General features: G+C 36.4%; 1 protein-coding gene across 1 annotated transcript in view; it reads left to right on the top strand.

Moving 5' to 3' along the window:
- The window catches only part of PLEKHH2 (pleckstrin homology, MyTH4 and FERM domain containing H2), a 59702-nt gene extending 45879 nt beyond the window's left edge, over positions 1-13823 (top strand). Inside the window, exons 21-30 of the mRNA XM_074167850.1 lie at positions 1357-1454; positions 1931-2108; positions 3928-4083; positions 5466-5563; positions 5955-6096; positions 6857-7002; positions 8582-8711; positions 9599-9685; positions 11402-11539; positions 12641-13823. Of these exons, the coding sequence (XP_074023951.1) occupies positions 1357-1454; positions 1931-2108; positions 3928-4083; positions 5466-5563; positions 5955-6096; positions 6857-7002; positions 8582-8711; positions 9599-9685; positions 11402-11539; positions 12641-12823 (1356 nt within the window). The 3' untranslated portion in view covers positions 12824-13823. The remainder of the gene's footprint in view (positions 1-1356; positions 1455-1930; positions 2109-3927; positions 4084-5465; positions 5564-5954; positions 6097-6856; positions 7003-8581; positions 8712-9598; positions 9686-11401; positions 11540-12640) is intronic.
- Positions 13824-17293: the final 3470 nt, after the last annotated feature.

The raw sequence follows: 17293 nt of genomic DNA, 5'->3' as shown, positions 1-17293 counted from the left end.
TTCTGCACGCACCCTGCATGCTATATTATAAACACATACTTAAAATTCTTCACTTTGTTCACTGCCAGCTATTCACTGGTATCCAAATATGTAACAATTAAGTGAACTGAAATTGAAAGGAAAGCCAATAGTTTGCATAGAATTAACAACTGGAACAGTAGTGCTTATGATGGAGCAATACCTACAGAACTAGGAGATGGATCAGAAAATGAGAAAGGAAATTACCATAGTAAGGCTTTTGTAATAGACACGTTTTTCTCTTCCTACAGAACATAGAACATGACCAGCAGACATACCTATTATCTAGAAACAGCCCATATCTGGGATGTGCCCAGTATGTGTGCATCGCTAAAACATCCACGAAGCTTTTATAGCAGACATAGCACGCTCACGTCAGTTAGCATGCACTGAAGTTATATATGGCTGATGGAATTTAAACAAAATGTAATCCTTCTTTCATACTTTTCATACCACTAGCAAGACCTTCCCTCTGATACAGATAAATAAATTGTTGCTATCATAATCCACTGGCAGGATTTTTAAGAGTTAACACTTTCAGTAAAATGTTTGCAGCCTCACACTAATTTTTTAAATCCTAAATTCATGCTGTAGTCTCCCCCACTTGCCTCTACTGCAGTGTCCTCCTGAAACAGAGCCGATGCTATCCTCCATCAAAGTGCAGGTGTTTGATGTAAGGGAATATCTGTGCCTGTGCTGTCAAATTTCTATCTCATACCAGGCAAGTCAGATAAATCAAGATAGAGAAACCCCATTGTCTAAATTTCAGTATGATGCATTGATACAATTCTGAGAGAAGTAGTTGCAATGTTGGTAAGTGTATATCCAGAGTACATGAGAGCAGCTGTATTAAGTCAAGCCTATGGGTACATATCAAGAAATGAAAATATACCCAAATATTGAATAACTGTTTTTTCAATCGTGAATATCTACTTAATAGGAAGAAAACGTCTTATGGGTTGCTTCATTGTATGTATAACAGGAGAGCTGAATTAAAATAGCATAGGCTTCTCCTCATTTCTTAGTGCTTGGCCTTGCAGCCTTAGTACTTTTCTCGTGTGTATTAACTGCTTTTTATACAAACTGATCTGCTTTCCCATTTCCAGCCCTGAAAGAAACTTGCTGTACACAAGTAAATAGAAAGCGAGCATTTTGGCCTTCTGATGTGGTGACATGCTTATTTACTCAGCTTTCTCTCTGTGTTTTGTTTTTTTATTCCTATTTACAGCTGTCTGTTACTCGACTTGGCACAGCAAGCTGCACTGCTGGCCAGCAGCCCCAGCAGGAAGTTTTACTTTGTAAGATGTTTAAAACAGTGAATGTCTTCCTTTTGTCCAGGGCTTGCAGCTCTTGGCTCTCTGCGTTGGACTCTTTCTGCCCCAGCACCCATTCCTTTGGCTTCTTAAACTTCATTTAAAGAAGAACGCAGATTCCAGGTGTGCCTGAAGATTACTACCCAGCTAGTCAACTAGTCTTTCTGAAGTACCTTATTTTCAGTCTTCCATTTAATATTTCAGATCTTTTGACATATATTTTAAGATAAATTTGAGTAGAATTGTGCTCCGGTGGTACTAAAATGTAGTACATGATACTTCTATGCATCACTTGGGAAAGTTATCCTTTGTTTTGAAAAATACTCTGCAGCGGAGCTCTGCCTGTATGTTGCAAAACCATGAAAACCAAAATATGGCAGTTACACAAAACACTCTGAGCCATGTTCATCTTTGGCACAATTCCGTTGGTCTCAGCAGATTAATTCTCTTTATAGTTCCACATGGAGAAATGTGTTGGAAATCTCACAGAGTGAAATCTGAGTGCTCCTCCCATCTGGCATCCCCAGAGAGATATACTCCCAGTTTACTATCCTTTCAGTCAGTCGCCAAGAATTGCGTTATTGCTCTTTTTGTCACAGGACTGAATTTGGGAAATACGCAATATATTGTCAGCGATGCGTAGAGCGTACCCAGCAGAACGGAGACAGAGAAGCCAGACCTTCCAGAATGGAAATCCTTTCCACTCTTCTAAGAAACCCCTACCACCATTCGCTGCCCTTTAGTATTCCAGTTCATTTCATGAATGGCATATATCAGGTAATGTCAGACAGACCACAAAATCTGAGCTCCTGACCCCTTCCTATGGGCATATACATGAAGCAGTATGTCAGAAACAGAATTCAAAGTGTTAAGGTAAACATGGTTCAGGTTTCATCCTGTGCCAGCACTAGCAATGGCAGGCACAAAGTACTTGTGATCTGATTTGATCAACAAAGAGTAAAGTTTTGGGGAAAAATCTTTAAAAGAAAGAAAAAAATTAAAATGTCTTAAGAGTGAAAAATACTGAAGTTCTGTTTCTTATTTAACATGACCACCAGAAAAATGAATTAGACTGAAGAAAAGGGAAAAGTATTAAATTCCACTTCCTTTCATCAGACATCATGAAAGTTAAATATCTCAGGGAAGGCCTGGAGGCACAGCTGTAACTCCCATTATCAGTCATGAAGGATAACCATATTTGTTACAGAACAAACACAGCTTCATTCTTAACTCTTTTGGGACTTCATCAGTCAAAGCCTGTAGGAAACTTTCCATGGGCTTCCATGCACACTGCTCCACATCCTGGTTTGGATTTCTAACTGTGAGAGCTGGCTGAAAAGAGTTTTTTAACAATTCACAATATTCCTAGACAGAAAGCAAGTTGTTAGATGAAACCAAAGCTGTATCGAATAAACTTTTCATTTTAGGTCACAGAACAACTCTGCTTTTTTTCCCCTCAAAATTTCTTAATTGCTTGCTGCTTGCCCAGTAAAGCAGAAAAAACATGTGTTTAAATCATCCTAAAAGGTTTCAAAACTGAAGTTTAAAGAAGAAAAGGAATAACTTCTCATTAGTTACTTATTGCTCAAAAATGTATACTTCCAAGGGCTATGAAAATTGTAATTAAATACATAAATTACTTCAGTGGTATCAGCAAATAAGCAATTATAGTGGTATTGAAAACTCTTGTATTCATCTCTGAAGCTAGATTCAGCAGATTTTTTTTAATACCCACCACTGAGAAGCCCAAAACAGAAATCTAAGATCCATTTTCAAGAAATTTCTTTACCAAAAGACTAGAACTTCTTCCACATGTCAAATGCAGGAAAACACCTCAAACCAGATTTAAGTGAACATCAGCAACTAGTATCTGTATAAAAGCCATTTGTTATCTCTTGCTAAAATGCTTTAATACTAGTAACAACAGGCAAAAATTCAGATTTGGGAAAATAAAACTTAGAAGGCTCTGTATATTACTGACCTATGTAGTACTGACAGAGCAACATTTGTAAAATATTTCAGACCTGCCAATGTAGATCTGCCATCTAACATCCCTCTGAAGTTGCACATGATGAAAAATTACTAATTAATCTCATTTATTTCACCACCATATTGAAAAGTGTAGGAAATTATAGTTTTCTTCATTTTTCAATTGGTATTTGTCACAAAGCTCAGATACTAGACTGCTTTCTGTTATATAAATTCTGCAGCAGAAATTCGAGTGTAGCAAGTGCAAAGAAACCAGTATAAACAAAGAAAAGAAACCCAAAAGTATTACATTTAGAAGCATTTTGAATTTTGATAGTAACTCGAATTTAATAAACAAAATGCAGTAAGTCACAATCTGCTGGGAAGTTAATCATTTTTTGCATGAAGAAAAACTCCACTAAACTGACTTCCCACGTGGAAATCTCGAATCTTTTCCAGACCTTTTATGGAAATTTTAAATTTCCAATGACAATAAGTTACTCACAGAGGATGGAATGGGTCTTATGTTCCCACTGTTACTCTAGAGGTATTATATTTCAAAATCTAAGATTTACGGGGGGGAGGGTTACAAATTTGATAGCAAAATACATATTGGCTGGTTTTTTAGGTTGTTGGGTTTGATGCCTCTACCACAGTGGAGGAATTTCTGAACACCCTGAACCAGGATACAGGGATGAGGAAACCAGCTCAGTCAGGATTTGCACTGTTTTCTGATGATCCCTCTGGCAAGGATATAGAGCACTGTCTTCAAGGAAACATCAAGGTAAACGAAAGCCTTTAATGAGCTCTGCATATAAAACAACAAAATATCTTCATTTTACAGACCTCTGTTCATACAATGTAAAGGAAAACATTTTTGATGCTGAAAACTAGGTTTTTTTCTTCATAATGTAAAAGGAAAGATTTAAAAAAAAAAAACAAACACTTTTTCAGTTGCTGAAGTTCATTCAGTGAAGTATATTTAAAAGCTTTGTCTAGGAGACTGGTATTATTCAGAGAAGTAACAGCTGGGTTAAAAAAGAAAAAGAAAGCTGTTACTAATCACGGTTCTTTAAAAAGCAGTTGGAGTCCAACATGCATTTAGAGATTTCAATTAACATTTCTGGTATAGCTCCTAAAGATGACCATTTGAGGTCCAAAAAGTCATTGATACTGGGGTGGAGATCCTGGGGAATAATTAGGGTTCAATTCAGGAAATTTCCAATGTTTGGTTTATCATTGTTCTAAATTCTTAATTTTAGTTCTCCCTATTGCTAGAATTAAATTCCTCGCAGTAAAGACTAGCAAAATGCCATATAATCCGTGCTTTAGTGAAATATTAGATACTTTTTGAGCCTCTTTGAGCAACTAATGAATAATGAATTTTTTGGGCTTCCACCAAGTAGTCTTTTGCACCCTTTGGCCAATGTTCAGTTGCGCTTTGAGTTACAAAGTGTGGCACAACCAGGCCATAGTGACAAACAAGCAGAGTCATCACAATCAGCTCTCTCCCTTTACCACAAAAATTACTGTATGGAAAGCAAAATGTACAAAAAATGTACTTATTTTCTTGGTAAATGGAACTTTAGAAGCTGTTCACATTAATGCTTCCAGGCAGGCTCTTTTTTGAAGGAACGGTGACACAAAGCCCAGCAGGGTTCCCAGGACCTCTGTTCCATCTCCCCATCTTCCCACCTACCCACCTACACCGCTTCTTGTGATCCACTCTTGCTGCACTTTATTACAAACTTCATACAAACTTTATAGCAGCTGCTAGAAAGGACCTGAAAAACTCCAGCATGCAGCAGAAAGAGAAGGCAGAGATCAAGGCATTTGATTAATTATATAATAACTCACTGTATAATTACACATTCATTGGCTGCTGCTAAATCAAGTACCTGGCCTTTCCATATAAGCATGTTATGGCTCGTTTCCAAAGGTAGTGTGTGTATGTTGCAGGATAAACAAACAAAAATGTTAATTATTAAATGCTCCAACTAAGAAATGCAAGTAAAGTTATCTTTCAGTAAGTTTAAAAATTCAAGCTATAGATGCTTCTGATATGCAACAGGTAAAAGATATTAAAATAAGTTGACAGTTTCTATTCAAAGGTATTTTCAAAGAAGAATATTTGGCGAAGTCAGTTTTGTATTGCTTTCCTTCTAGATCTGTGACATTATTTCTAAATGGGAGCAAGCCTCCAAAGAACAGCACCCTGGGAAATGTGAAGGCACAAGGACTGTCCGCCTTACTTACAAAAATAGGTTTGTTTAGCAAGTATAACATCTCTGCCTTGTCCCAAGATTTGTTTTTAATTTCTGCAGAGTTTCTTCATCTGAAAAATATTGGCCGACTCAAAGCTTGCAACAAAAATAGTAAATGGGTGTAACTGGAGATTTTAAAAAAAAAAAAACAGTTAATTTTTGCTAGTTCTTAAGAGGTGAGCAGCGCTGCCAAAAAACCCCAAACCAGGCAACACTGAACTCAGAAGACTGAAATTAAATATTTGCCCACTGGTTCAAGTACAAGTGTTGCTCTGCTAATGTGTTTTGACGCTGATGTAAACATGTCACATTCAGAGCAGATACTGCTAATCCTCAGGGCTAATGCATTTCCCAATCTCCTTTATTTAATAACTTTCTGTCTTTTCTGTAGGCTTTATTTTTCAGTTCAAGTCCATGGGGAGACAGACAGAGAGAAGCTGCTGCTAGTGTATCAGACAAATGATCAAATAGTCAATGGACTTTTCCCCGTAAACAAAGAACTAGCGATGGAATTGACAGCTCTTTTAGCTCAGGTAATCCTTGTGCGTTAATGACTCACACAGCAGTTTTACAGATGAAAAACCTGAAAACCAGATGAAAAACCTGAAAAGGGGTCCAGGATTGTTTGTGACAGTCAAGTGACCTCCACCTTTTACAGGTGACAGTGGAGGAAATGGACTGGGCTGGAATCCTTGTGTAAGGCTGACTTTGTACTGGAGTGGAAATGCTTTACAGCGTACGCTGCTGTTGGCACCAGTATGGGTAAAACACGCTTTACCTCCTCCACAGTCAGCCCCTCTTTGATTAAATATCATGTAATCATGTACCCTTTCTTCATTCACTGTTCCTTACATGATTTCTGCAAGTTAATATACCAAAGTAACAGCTGTTTAATGAAAGCCTAAGACTTTTTACTAGACATGGTCTTGATAAGATCTGTTTTATTTTTTAAAAATTAAAGGCTCAAGGGAAGGTTATTGAGAAAGTTATTTGATGGTGTTAATAAATCTAAACTGGTTTGTGTCAGCTGGAAATGTAGCAATCTCAGAGCAGAACTAGTAAGTATATTTGTGCAATTTATACTTCATATTTATCTTTTATCCATGGTAAATATAAAATAAGAAAAATAAAATTACTTGCATGACTTTTGTATCAGTGAAAAAATATACATTAATTAACAAACTGTTTTTCATTTTATACTTGATAAGACAGAGGAAAAGATAGCTCATAATACCCAGCTAGAAAATTACTCTGGAGTAACAAAAATTTTTTTCTTCATTGTGTTTCCCTCAGGTAGAGATTGGAGACTTTGAACGGCCTTTCTCAACTCCAGCAGGGCAAGTCACTTCCCAGTCCAAGTCCAATCAAACATTAAAACAAGTTTTGGAGAAATTCTACCCTAAGAGATACAGGCACGGTTGTTCAGAGGAACAATTAAGGTGAGATGTATTTTGCAATTCATATTCTCTAAAAATCTAGGAGTGAAATGAGGAAGTTTTAAATTGTCATTACACACAACCTACTGTTATGCCGTATTTGCCTAAACCTGTGTTTGAAACTCATTTTCTGACTAAATAGAAGAACCCATTTCCTCTGTATATTTCTAATCTAAACAGAGGACCATCATTAATCACACATTCCAGCAAAAGCTGTACAAGTTACTGCATAGTGTTACAAAACCCAGTGATTTTGAAATTCGCATTTTTCTTATTCAGCAAATCTAAATTAAGTCTGTGCACAGACTAAAGAACTACTGGAAGTAAAGGACATGAGGATCTGATCTGAGTGTTTGCTGTTCGAATCTGCCATCTCTCACAGCCAAATTGGCAATACGTTAACTTAGTGGACTTGCTACCAAGGTAGCACTTAATTTAAAATTAATAACCTGCAAGTCATTTCAATCAAATCTACTAACATGAAGAAGAGCAGAACAGTGCAGTAAATTATCCAAAGTCAATGATACTGCAATTTTAAAGTCCAATAAACATCACATAAATGTTTTCCTCATTCCTCCCTACAGGGCTAATAAAGTTTAAAGCTATTATCATATGCACAAAGTAACATTATTACATACTCAGAAGATAATAATGACATTCAAAAGCATACGCATAACAAATAGAAAGTTGTGTAATTAATTTCAAAGAACAAAGTATAAGAGATCCTAGATTAGATTAACTCATGGAGGATAAGTCAAACATCTGTTAAAGTGTTCAAGTAGTCCCTAAACTGCCAATTGCCAGAGCTGGAGGTCTGTGGTGGGGAGAGAATCACTCTTGTACCTACCCTGTTGCTTGTGTTCTTTTGCTAAGGGTGCAGTTTGACTTCATAAACTTCCAATAAGAATAAGCTACAAGTGAAAGATGCCCCTTTACTAAACATTCCGCCTCCCTTTTCTTGGGCTGCATCTGGTAGTCTTGTGGCTGCCGGGTGAGTCATTGCTGCAGGTCAATGTGCTAGAAATTCTGGGGTGGGGTTTTTTTTGAGGATTAGTTTTCCATAGGATCATTTTATTGAACCAACTCACCACAGGGCCACAAAAGAAAAGAGCAGTGTGAATGCATTGTGCATCAGAAGCACCCCTTTTGGTAGCAGAGCCCAGATACACTAAAAAAGAGTAGTGTCAAACCATATCTTCCACATCTACTACTAGCCACAGGTAAAGAAATGTGCTAAGCTGAATGGACTTTTGGAATGACAACTGGCATAGCTGTTGAGTGCTGATAAAGGTATATTGATTATCTGTAGAGACACATTAAAAGCTGTCCTAGGCTTTTTCCCTTTATAATGCAACTGCTACATCAATATTTAATCATAATGTTGCAGAAATTAGAAGATACTTTGTGATTTTCATGTGCATAAGAATATTAAATGACATTTTGGATTTATTTAACGCTGTATAAGTGATAGTTGTATTAAATTATCATTTTAACAAATGGATTCTCTTTTGCTCATTAAACTCGCTATGGGTAAGCATTTAAATTCCTTTCAATAACTAAATTACATATTTAATTTCAACAGACAGCTTTGTCAGCGATTGTCTACAAGATGGATGGCTCTCCGGGGGCACAGTGCTGCAGACTGTGTGCGCATTTATCTCACTGTCACCAGAAAATGGTCTTTCTTTGGTGCTAAATTGTTTGCAGCAAAAGTAAGAAACCTTACTGAGTCTGAGTGGTGGGGTTTTTTCTAACGTAAATATAATTTGCAAATAGTAATACGTTTTTGTTTAAAAGGAGCATGTTTTACATGTGCTGATTGACTCTCCTGTCAAATACTAACTCATTTAAGTCATATACTGGTGAAATAGCCATAGTACTGTATACACCATAATAGTAACTTTCCAATACACTTACTGTTGGTTTTACATTATTAATCTAGGTGGTATCTTTGCATTTTCACGTACCTTAGTTTGCGATAGCCCTTTGTTTCAGACTTTCTTTACTTGATAAGTAGAAGAATATTGAAAAGGAATCATTAACTGGCTATAGAAGCTGAACCTTGCAGGAACACTAAATGTTGTTAAGGGTATTTAGAGCACTCCCTTCCGTGCTGGCCTCTCCCAATTTCTTTTAAACTACTACTATCTTAATTCTCTTGATTCAATAACAGCTATGTTAAACAGAACTGTCACTTCACCCCTTATGTTTTATTAGGTAATCCCAGTTTGTATGTGTATATATATATATGTATATATTGCTCATCAGCACTCTGTTCTTTGTGTATGTAGACAATATGTGATAGTGAACAAACTTTAAACCACCTGATTTTTAAAATTTTATTACTGAGACTACACATTTTACTGGACTAAGCACCAGGGGAGGCTTCAAGAGTGTTAGGTTGAGTTCATGGTTCTTCTGCCACTGGCCACCTACTTAGCTTTGGCCGGTTACTTCAATTCCTTTACATCAGCTCCCTCCCAGTATAAATCTCAGTAAGATCTGTGGATGGGGTGAGCTCTGTAATAGCTGAGAGTTAATAATTATTTATATATTGCCTCATTTTGAAGCAGTAATTGAAGAACATTTCTCTTTGTAGCCTTTAGCAGCATCCTCAGTTGAGAAGTCCTTCATATGGTTTGCTGTACATGAAGACGGCATAAGCATCCTAGATTACAGCACTATGGTAAGTGAAATTTCTTTTTTAATTTTGGTCAAAGTAGATTTTAGTACTGAGTATATGTAGAGATTCACCACCATACTACATAAAAGATGGCATTAGCCTTCCATGCTAAGTTATCTAGTCTTTCTCTTAAAGCAAAAATTCATTCCTTTCAAAACGCTTTAATGTTATCATCATTATAGTAGCACTAATAATAGAAATAAGTAATGAATTCTTTGCACAGAATTTATTTTTGTTTATCAGATACAGTTTTTATATCTTTTAATGAAATGTTAATGTTTTAATCATTCAGATGTCAGGAGATTCATAGTTACAGTTCTTACAATAGCATTAATTTTCTTTTCTTGGAGGCTTCATTTCCATTATTATTCATAATACATAAACTCTGCAAAGTGCAGTTACTTTAAAAGATTGTTATTTTCATTGTATTATTTTTGTTTAATAGTAGGTAATATAACCCAGTGTTATTTAATTATGTCATTTTAGGCTTTGATTTTTCTTTGATTTGCAATAAAAGTTTTCACGGAAAACGACTCATGGTAATCAGTGTAAAAAAGCGGTGCCTGAGAAGATCCCTGCTTTAATTTATATCCTGCAAAGAAACAGAATGGCATGGTGCTATTAGCAAGTGCTAATATTGAATATCAGAAAATTAAAATCTCAACTTTATAATTGTACTGATACGGGCCTTTTCATTACGCTTCTTTGCAGTTAAAGAAATAATAAAACAAAGAACATGAGGAGAGCAAACAGCAGCTCTGTTCAGAGAACAAGCAAAATGAGCTTGCATCAGACTGCAGAAAGCTCTAGACACACTATCTACTTAAAGAGCCAGCTGTGGCATTTCTGCAGAGCGCTGCCAGTTTACAGTATCAGCAGGCCTTACCATTCAAGAAACGCTTGGTTTCCAGGGAATATTCTGATTTTTCTGTAGGCAGGATGAAGGGTATCAGAAATGCTATTGCACAGGGTAGTTAGGAAAAACACTATTTCAAAATAAGGGCAAAAAGAGGTTTAGTATTTAAAGGATGTTAAGTCAGTTATTGTACAGATATTGTCTTATGATGAATTTTAAATGTGAACACTTGCAGCATATTCATATGAGTCGTAATGATAAATTAAATGCTTATCATAGACTCAAAGGTGTAGTGTTGAACACTGAACAATAAGAGCCGAGGTGTGGAAAGCAAAGGAGCCTCAAAGACAATTTATGTTTCATCAGAGATGTGAAAAAAAGAGGGCAGAATTCAATTTCATTTGTGTGTATGTAAACTACATCACTGCACAAAAAGAAGCCCTGGTGTTAAATCCCTTTAGATGTCTCAAACTTTGCCATTTAATTTATTTAGTCGCTGCTTCGATTTCAACTGGGATTATTAAGATTAACTTCTCTTAAAGTCAGTGAATACTTCTGTAAATTGAATAACACACTTGAGCTGAAACCCGCTTATAATATCTTTGATCTAATTCATTTGGAATAGAAACGGAGGTCAAAATTACAAGAGTTACCATCTGCGGTGGCAATTCCCCAAAGCGAAGTTCCGAATGAAGCTATCCCAAAATTTACCATTCATTTCAAGATTCATAAGAGGCTAACAACAACATTTTGAAAAATGCACATGGAATTTTATTTTAAAATAATTATTTGTCATAATCTGTTCTTCCTCTATTGTCCTGCTTATAGCTTTGCATTTTGGTTTTTGGGTTTTCTTTTTTAAGCGATTAACAGTTACATATACATACAAGAGTCTGATGACTTTCGGAGGCTATCAAGATGATTTTATGTTGGTTGTTAACAATGCTCAGGCAAAGGACAAATCAACTGAAAAACATCTTTTCGCCATGACAAAGCCAAAGGTTGGTATATTCCCTGAAATAGTTTCCCACCATCTGCTACTCTTCTACTTTTTCTAGTGGGTAATCCTTAACAGATGTGAAAGATGAAACACCTTCTTTATTCCTAGCATTCTTAGATTATTGACTCTTGCCAGATGGTTTTAGAGAGTGAAACAATTAGTAATATAAGAGCTAACAGTGACAATACTGATGTATTCCCTTTCTTTTCACGTCCTTGTCTATAACATTCCAGTTTTTTCATAGAAGGACAAAGAAGGCTATTAAAGACAGGAAGTATATGCAGTACCTATAAACTAGTCTATTTACTTGATCAGCACCAGAGATAATTTTTAAGCAGGTAGATTTGTGTTCTGCAGTGGAATTACAGAACACAACATGGGAAAGATCACTCACTTCTTAACAATTCTAGGATATTTTTATCTTTGGTAAAGGAACTGTTGTTTTTCAAATGTAGATTCTGTCCTTCACTGGTAACATTGACTATATCTTTTAAAAAGCAAACATTTCAAAGTCTTTTGCTGTTAGTCAGAACTATATGAAACAGAATATAAAAGTCCACATATAAATTTGGATCAAAACATGATGCTTCATACAAATAAGCATAGTAAAATACATCTGTTCAAGTTTCCTTCAGACTGTGCCCTTATAGGCAAGGTTGTGTGGATTGCAAACAGAAAATATGGTAAAAAGCTCTCAGTAGTCTTTATTCCTTTTATCTACCTCGTGTCTTTAGTTCTCTGAGCACTAGATATTTTCTAGCAAAATTAAGGGAACGCATCATGAAAGTTTTTTCTAAGAGCAACATCTTTCGGACTTCAAAATCTGTCTCGAAGTGGAAGAAACCATCTGTTTGAATCATTTAAGACAGTGGAAGACAAAGTATCCAGCATACTGATGGGAATAACATTACATTATTGGCGAGGAGCAATAGAAAAAAGCTCTATTAGGCATCTCCTGTCTCCCCATCATTAACTTATTTGATAAAGTACAAGTACTTTTCCAGATGATGGTGATTGTCACTTGCTAAAAAGTTAGCTATTTTTTCAGCAGTCAAAACACATCACTGTATTTTTCAAAGAGTTTTATATGTTCCTGTTATAGATTCTTGAGATCACTCTACTGATTGCCAGCTATATTAACAACTTTCATCAGCTGAAAGGAGCTGCTCATCACCTCTCTGCTCCAGCATTACTGACACCTCAAAGTGGACAGAAACTCAAGGAAATGGGGAGTCAGCCACTTCTTGCAAACAACAGACCAACAAAATGTCCCACTTTGTTATGAAAGGGTTATGTATCGTGATAATGCATCTTTGTTACGGGGTTTCTACACTGACTGAAAACTTTTTGATGTACAAGACATAGAGCGTAAGCAGGTCCATAAACAAAAGAAAGGCGGACAGGTTTGCATTTATTTCAATAGTATATAACAGGAGGAACCCTTTAATTAAACCCCGGCCTGAACTGGAATGATGATGAGCCGATTTAAGGATTATGCTTTACTGTGGGTGGCTTGTGCCTACAGCTCAAAAATAAATGTGCCTGTTGATAATGATGGGGAAAGGTGGCCTTGGAAACAATTGTATAGACTTTAGTAGTTTTCCAGATATTTTCTCAGGGACCAAACTGTCTTCAGCTTTTCATCTCTATTTTTCAAAATTATACAAGTTGTATAACCTTCATTTTGAAAAGGAATTTTTGTTTAAAAAAAAAAGTATTTTCCACTTCCAGTATGCCTCCTTATTTGCAATACCAGCACCATGGGACTAAAAAGAACGAATCGTTTGATTTGTATAATTGTTTCTCCTTTAAAAAAAACCATAAGCACATCATGTAACTATTATAAAGCTAAAGAGTATTCTCATGATACACTCTAGCCTTTGTTATACAGCTATTTTGCTTGGCAAATCTTCAGCCTTGGTCTGGTGAATTTCTAAATAATCCCTGTCTGCCCCAGCCTTTTGGAAAAATCTAAATTAGACAGGCACTGTATTTAGTATAGTTTTGTAAACAAGATCCTGCACCTAATTTCTTCTTTAATCCATAATAATAATATAATACAGATGGAAGGATGACTCGCAATTGAAAACACAAGAATAACACAGAAAGACATTGCTTGAATTGTTGTGTCTAAACTTGGAGACATTATGTGACATAAAATCCATGTATAATGTGTATAATGTATATACAATGATTCAGAATAATATTTTGTAAAAGTTGTACTTTTTGTTTCTCATTTGTATCTATACATTTCCTATCATAATACTAATATAATGTTCTAGCACACTGAAGACATAATGCTGTCTCTGCACTATTGGACCTGGGAGCACCTTCCAGTTGCCTTTTTTAGCTGCAAGCCTCAGTGCTACCTAGGGTCAATTACATAGAAATTACACCCATTTTTTCTTCCAGTCCTCACATTTTCATTTCCGTGCAATGAAACCATGTCTGCAGACTCTGAAGTGGATCAGCAGCATACTCTAACAGATAAGTTAGGTCCAACCATAGAGAAGGTAGTCAAAGATAAATCACTGATTTATATACATTTCTCAATTTTCACCTCAGCTCATGCTAATGATCATGGATCATTAATTCCTTACTGATAGCCCTCATCATTTTGCGTTTTTTTAATTACTTAAAACAGAAGTAATTTCACAATGATGAATTTTAATATTTGAAGGTTGAAAATCTCCTTTGTTTTATGACATTTAAACATTTTCGATATATACATGCTCGTATTGAGAAAAAAGGAATTTTCAACTGTTCTCCCTCTATGAAAGGTAGGGAGTATCCTCCTGAAGAATTAAAAAAGATTAGAAGGGAGATACAGGTTGTGAGAAGAACATGCTCTTAAAAAGTGGAAAGAGAAACTGGCAAAAGGACTTGATAAATAAGGTTCTTCTGAAAGCTCTCAAAGCCCTGCAACAGCTACTCAAGTCTGCAGGACTCAAGCACCATTTTATGAATGGGACTATGGGCCAATGCTTTGTCCTAAAAATTGCAAGCAAATAACAAGCATACTTTAGCTAGATGCTTTCACATTTGCAATGTGGGAAGAGCTTCGTGGTAACTTTTACCCTTTGATGGTGGTTGTGGCACTAGATCCTTCTCTTTCAATGAGGCAGGGCCAGCAGCAGGAGCTTTACCCCCTGCTGGGCGGCTGCTCTCCTGCCATCATCAAGGAAAGCATATTGGAAGCTTCAAGAGACCTTTGGCACCAACTGCAGCATCTTTTTATGCAGCACCCCACGAAGTGATGCAGATACCATGGTAAAATTGAATTAGGAATTTACATCCCTTTACTATCAGCAGAATAGTTAACTTTCAGAGGTTTGAGGGGGGGCAGCGTGCTTGCAAATTCAAACAGATGCTACTGCATCAGTTATACTCAGGTCGTAGTCTAAAGCTTCTCAGATACAATGGTCAGAAACTTCAATTTACAAATACAAAAATCTCTATGTCATTGAGAAATTGTAACTGTCAACCTTGAATACTGCAGCTAGTAATTCTTTCCTAATTGTCCTGTTTTAAATGAATGTGGCAGATCAGGTTCTATTAGAAGGCAAAAAAAATGGAGCATTTTTCTAGTGAGCTTGTTCACGTAGCTTTTAAAATCTTTGCTAAATTTGGAGACAACATGCACAATACAAACAGCTGATGTGCAGATTTTGAGTCTTTTAAACAGTCTTCATTAACACAGCCTCACAAACAGCTGTTTTATAAAGCAGTATATAGAAGTATAGTGTGATGTTCCTGCCTGCCTTTGTGTAGGTAACTCCAGACATTGCTTTGTTTTTTAGTGTTAAGCTCTTGCTGCTGCAGTATATCCCTACATCATATTGTCAGAAGCAATCCATCCCTTAGTTTTCCTTTTTTTGGCAACACTTTCCAGACTTTCTACCACTAACTGCTCATTATAGGTCACCATTAGTCCCATATAGTCACATTATGAGTAATGCTGTGTTAGTTTTCATTAAATAAATGAACTCGGAAACATAGTTACTATGACAACACTACACTAAACAATGAAGTTTCTTTGAGGATTTTGATTCTTGTGAGTTTTCTGTACTCTCAAGAAGTGAGGCTTGTGTGGTATGATAGTAACCTCCTCAAGCAGATGCTTCCCTTCAAGTTAACAGAGTCAGCACATGAAGTCTCTTAAACACACAAGCACACTTCCGAACACAGCTATGCAAGTCTCAGGGGGACTCCCTCCACGTTAATCTACCTCCACACAACGTAAAACAGCAAAGCTGAAAATTCCAGACTCCAGGTAGGTAATCTGTTCTGCCTTCTCCATTCAGCCTGAGCCTTATCCACATCTCAGTCTTAATCCTGAGTCATCCACCAAAACAATTCATACCGTGCTACCTAATCCGTGACTAAAGCCCTGGTAGGAACTAGACCTTTCTCACCTTCTAATCTTGAGCAGTGATGATATGATGGGAGCAAATGATGTCAAACGAGCAGCGACCTCTGGGACTGATGCTGAAGAACCTCCCGTGCTCAATGGTTGCAGAACCCAGGTTATAAAAATATTCTCAGGATGAGATGAACGTGTTAGCACATACAAGGAGACTCCACCTTCTATCATGAATTTCAGAACATCTTCTGTGCTTTCTTTGAGCTAGTGGTCAGTAACAATGATCAGTTTAAATGGTTGTTGAATCTGAGCTTGACAATGAAGGATCACTGGTAACTCTCTGTATAAACAATTAGATTGACTTGAAAATAATACTAGGAATGAAACGTAAATTAGTATATTACTTGAACTTCACTTTACCTTGTAAATTTTTGTGCAGCTGCATTAGGAAGCAAACTGCTCATTTCTAAAACAAGCGAGACCTACTCACTCCTGTAGTACAGCAGGCAAATGATAAAGCTTTGAGTTTTTAATACAATCCCCAAAATTAGTGTTTTTCTGTCATTTTAGATTTTAATTTGGTTTAAATTTAAAATAGAGGCATATATTTCCCTATAAAAGAAGGCTGGCAAATATTTGGTGTTGGAGTTCCTTGTCAAACTAATACAGTTCTTATAGGTTAGGTCCTGAAGGAAAAAAATCATCTGTGCATAAAGGAATGCACCACTTAAATCTTTAGGTAGAGCTTTAATAGTCCATACAGTTTAGTGCAATCCATTAGGTTGAGTTAATTTTAACTAAGGTGATTAGTAACTTGGTAATAATGAATTAGGAAGGAAAAAGAAGTATTCTTTTAGAATTTCTTAGGGCAAAGGAAATGAAATTGAATAAGGTGAAATTTAAAATACTGAAAACTCCAATTCCATTTCCAAATTGGATTTCAGTACAACTTATTAATTGTACGCCCTTACACCGTGCTTCCCAGCCCAGATTGGTCCTGCAGCATCTTCCAGATTTGTCACCTCCCTGCCAGTAAGTAAATTACTGTAAAAATACTTTACTTTTTAGCATTACACTCTTGCTGTTGCAGTAATATATGCCTAGATCACAGTGCCAGGAGCAATTCCTACCTTAGTTCTGCTTGCTTTGGCACAGCTATAGCAGCTTTGTCCAGGGTTTTCACCACCTCTAACTGCTGATTACAGATCAGCACTACTTTCATATACCAAGATACCAGAAACATTCTGTTAAAATGAAATTGATGAAAGAAATGCACTTGGAAAGGCATCAGCATGACTGCCACTGTACAATACTAAACAATGAAGTTTCTTTCTGGATTTTAATTACCACGAGCATGGTTCCCATAAGGGGTTAGCAAATGCTTTAGAAGGT

Source organism: Numenius arquata, chromosome 2 (assembly GCF_964106895.1).
Source record: "Numenius arquata chromosome 2, bNumArq3.hap1.1, whole genome shotgun sequence".
In the NCBI taxonomy this organism is placed as follows: Eukaryota; Metazoa; Chordata; class Aves; order Charadriiformes; family Scolopacidae; genus Numenius; species Numenius arquata.
This window is presented reverse-complemented; position numbering and strand designations above follow the sequence as displayed.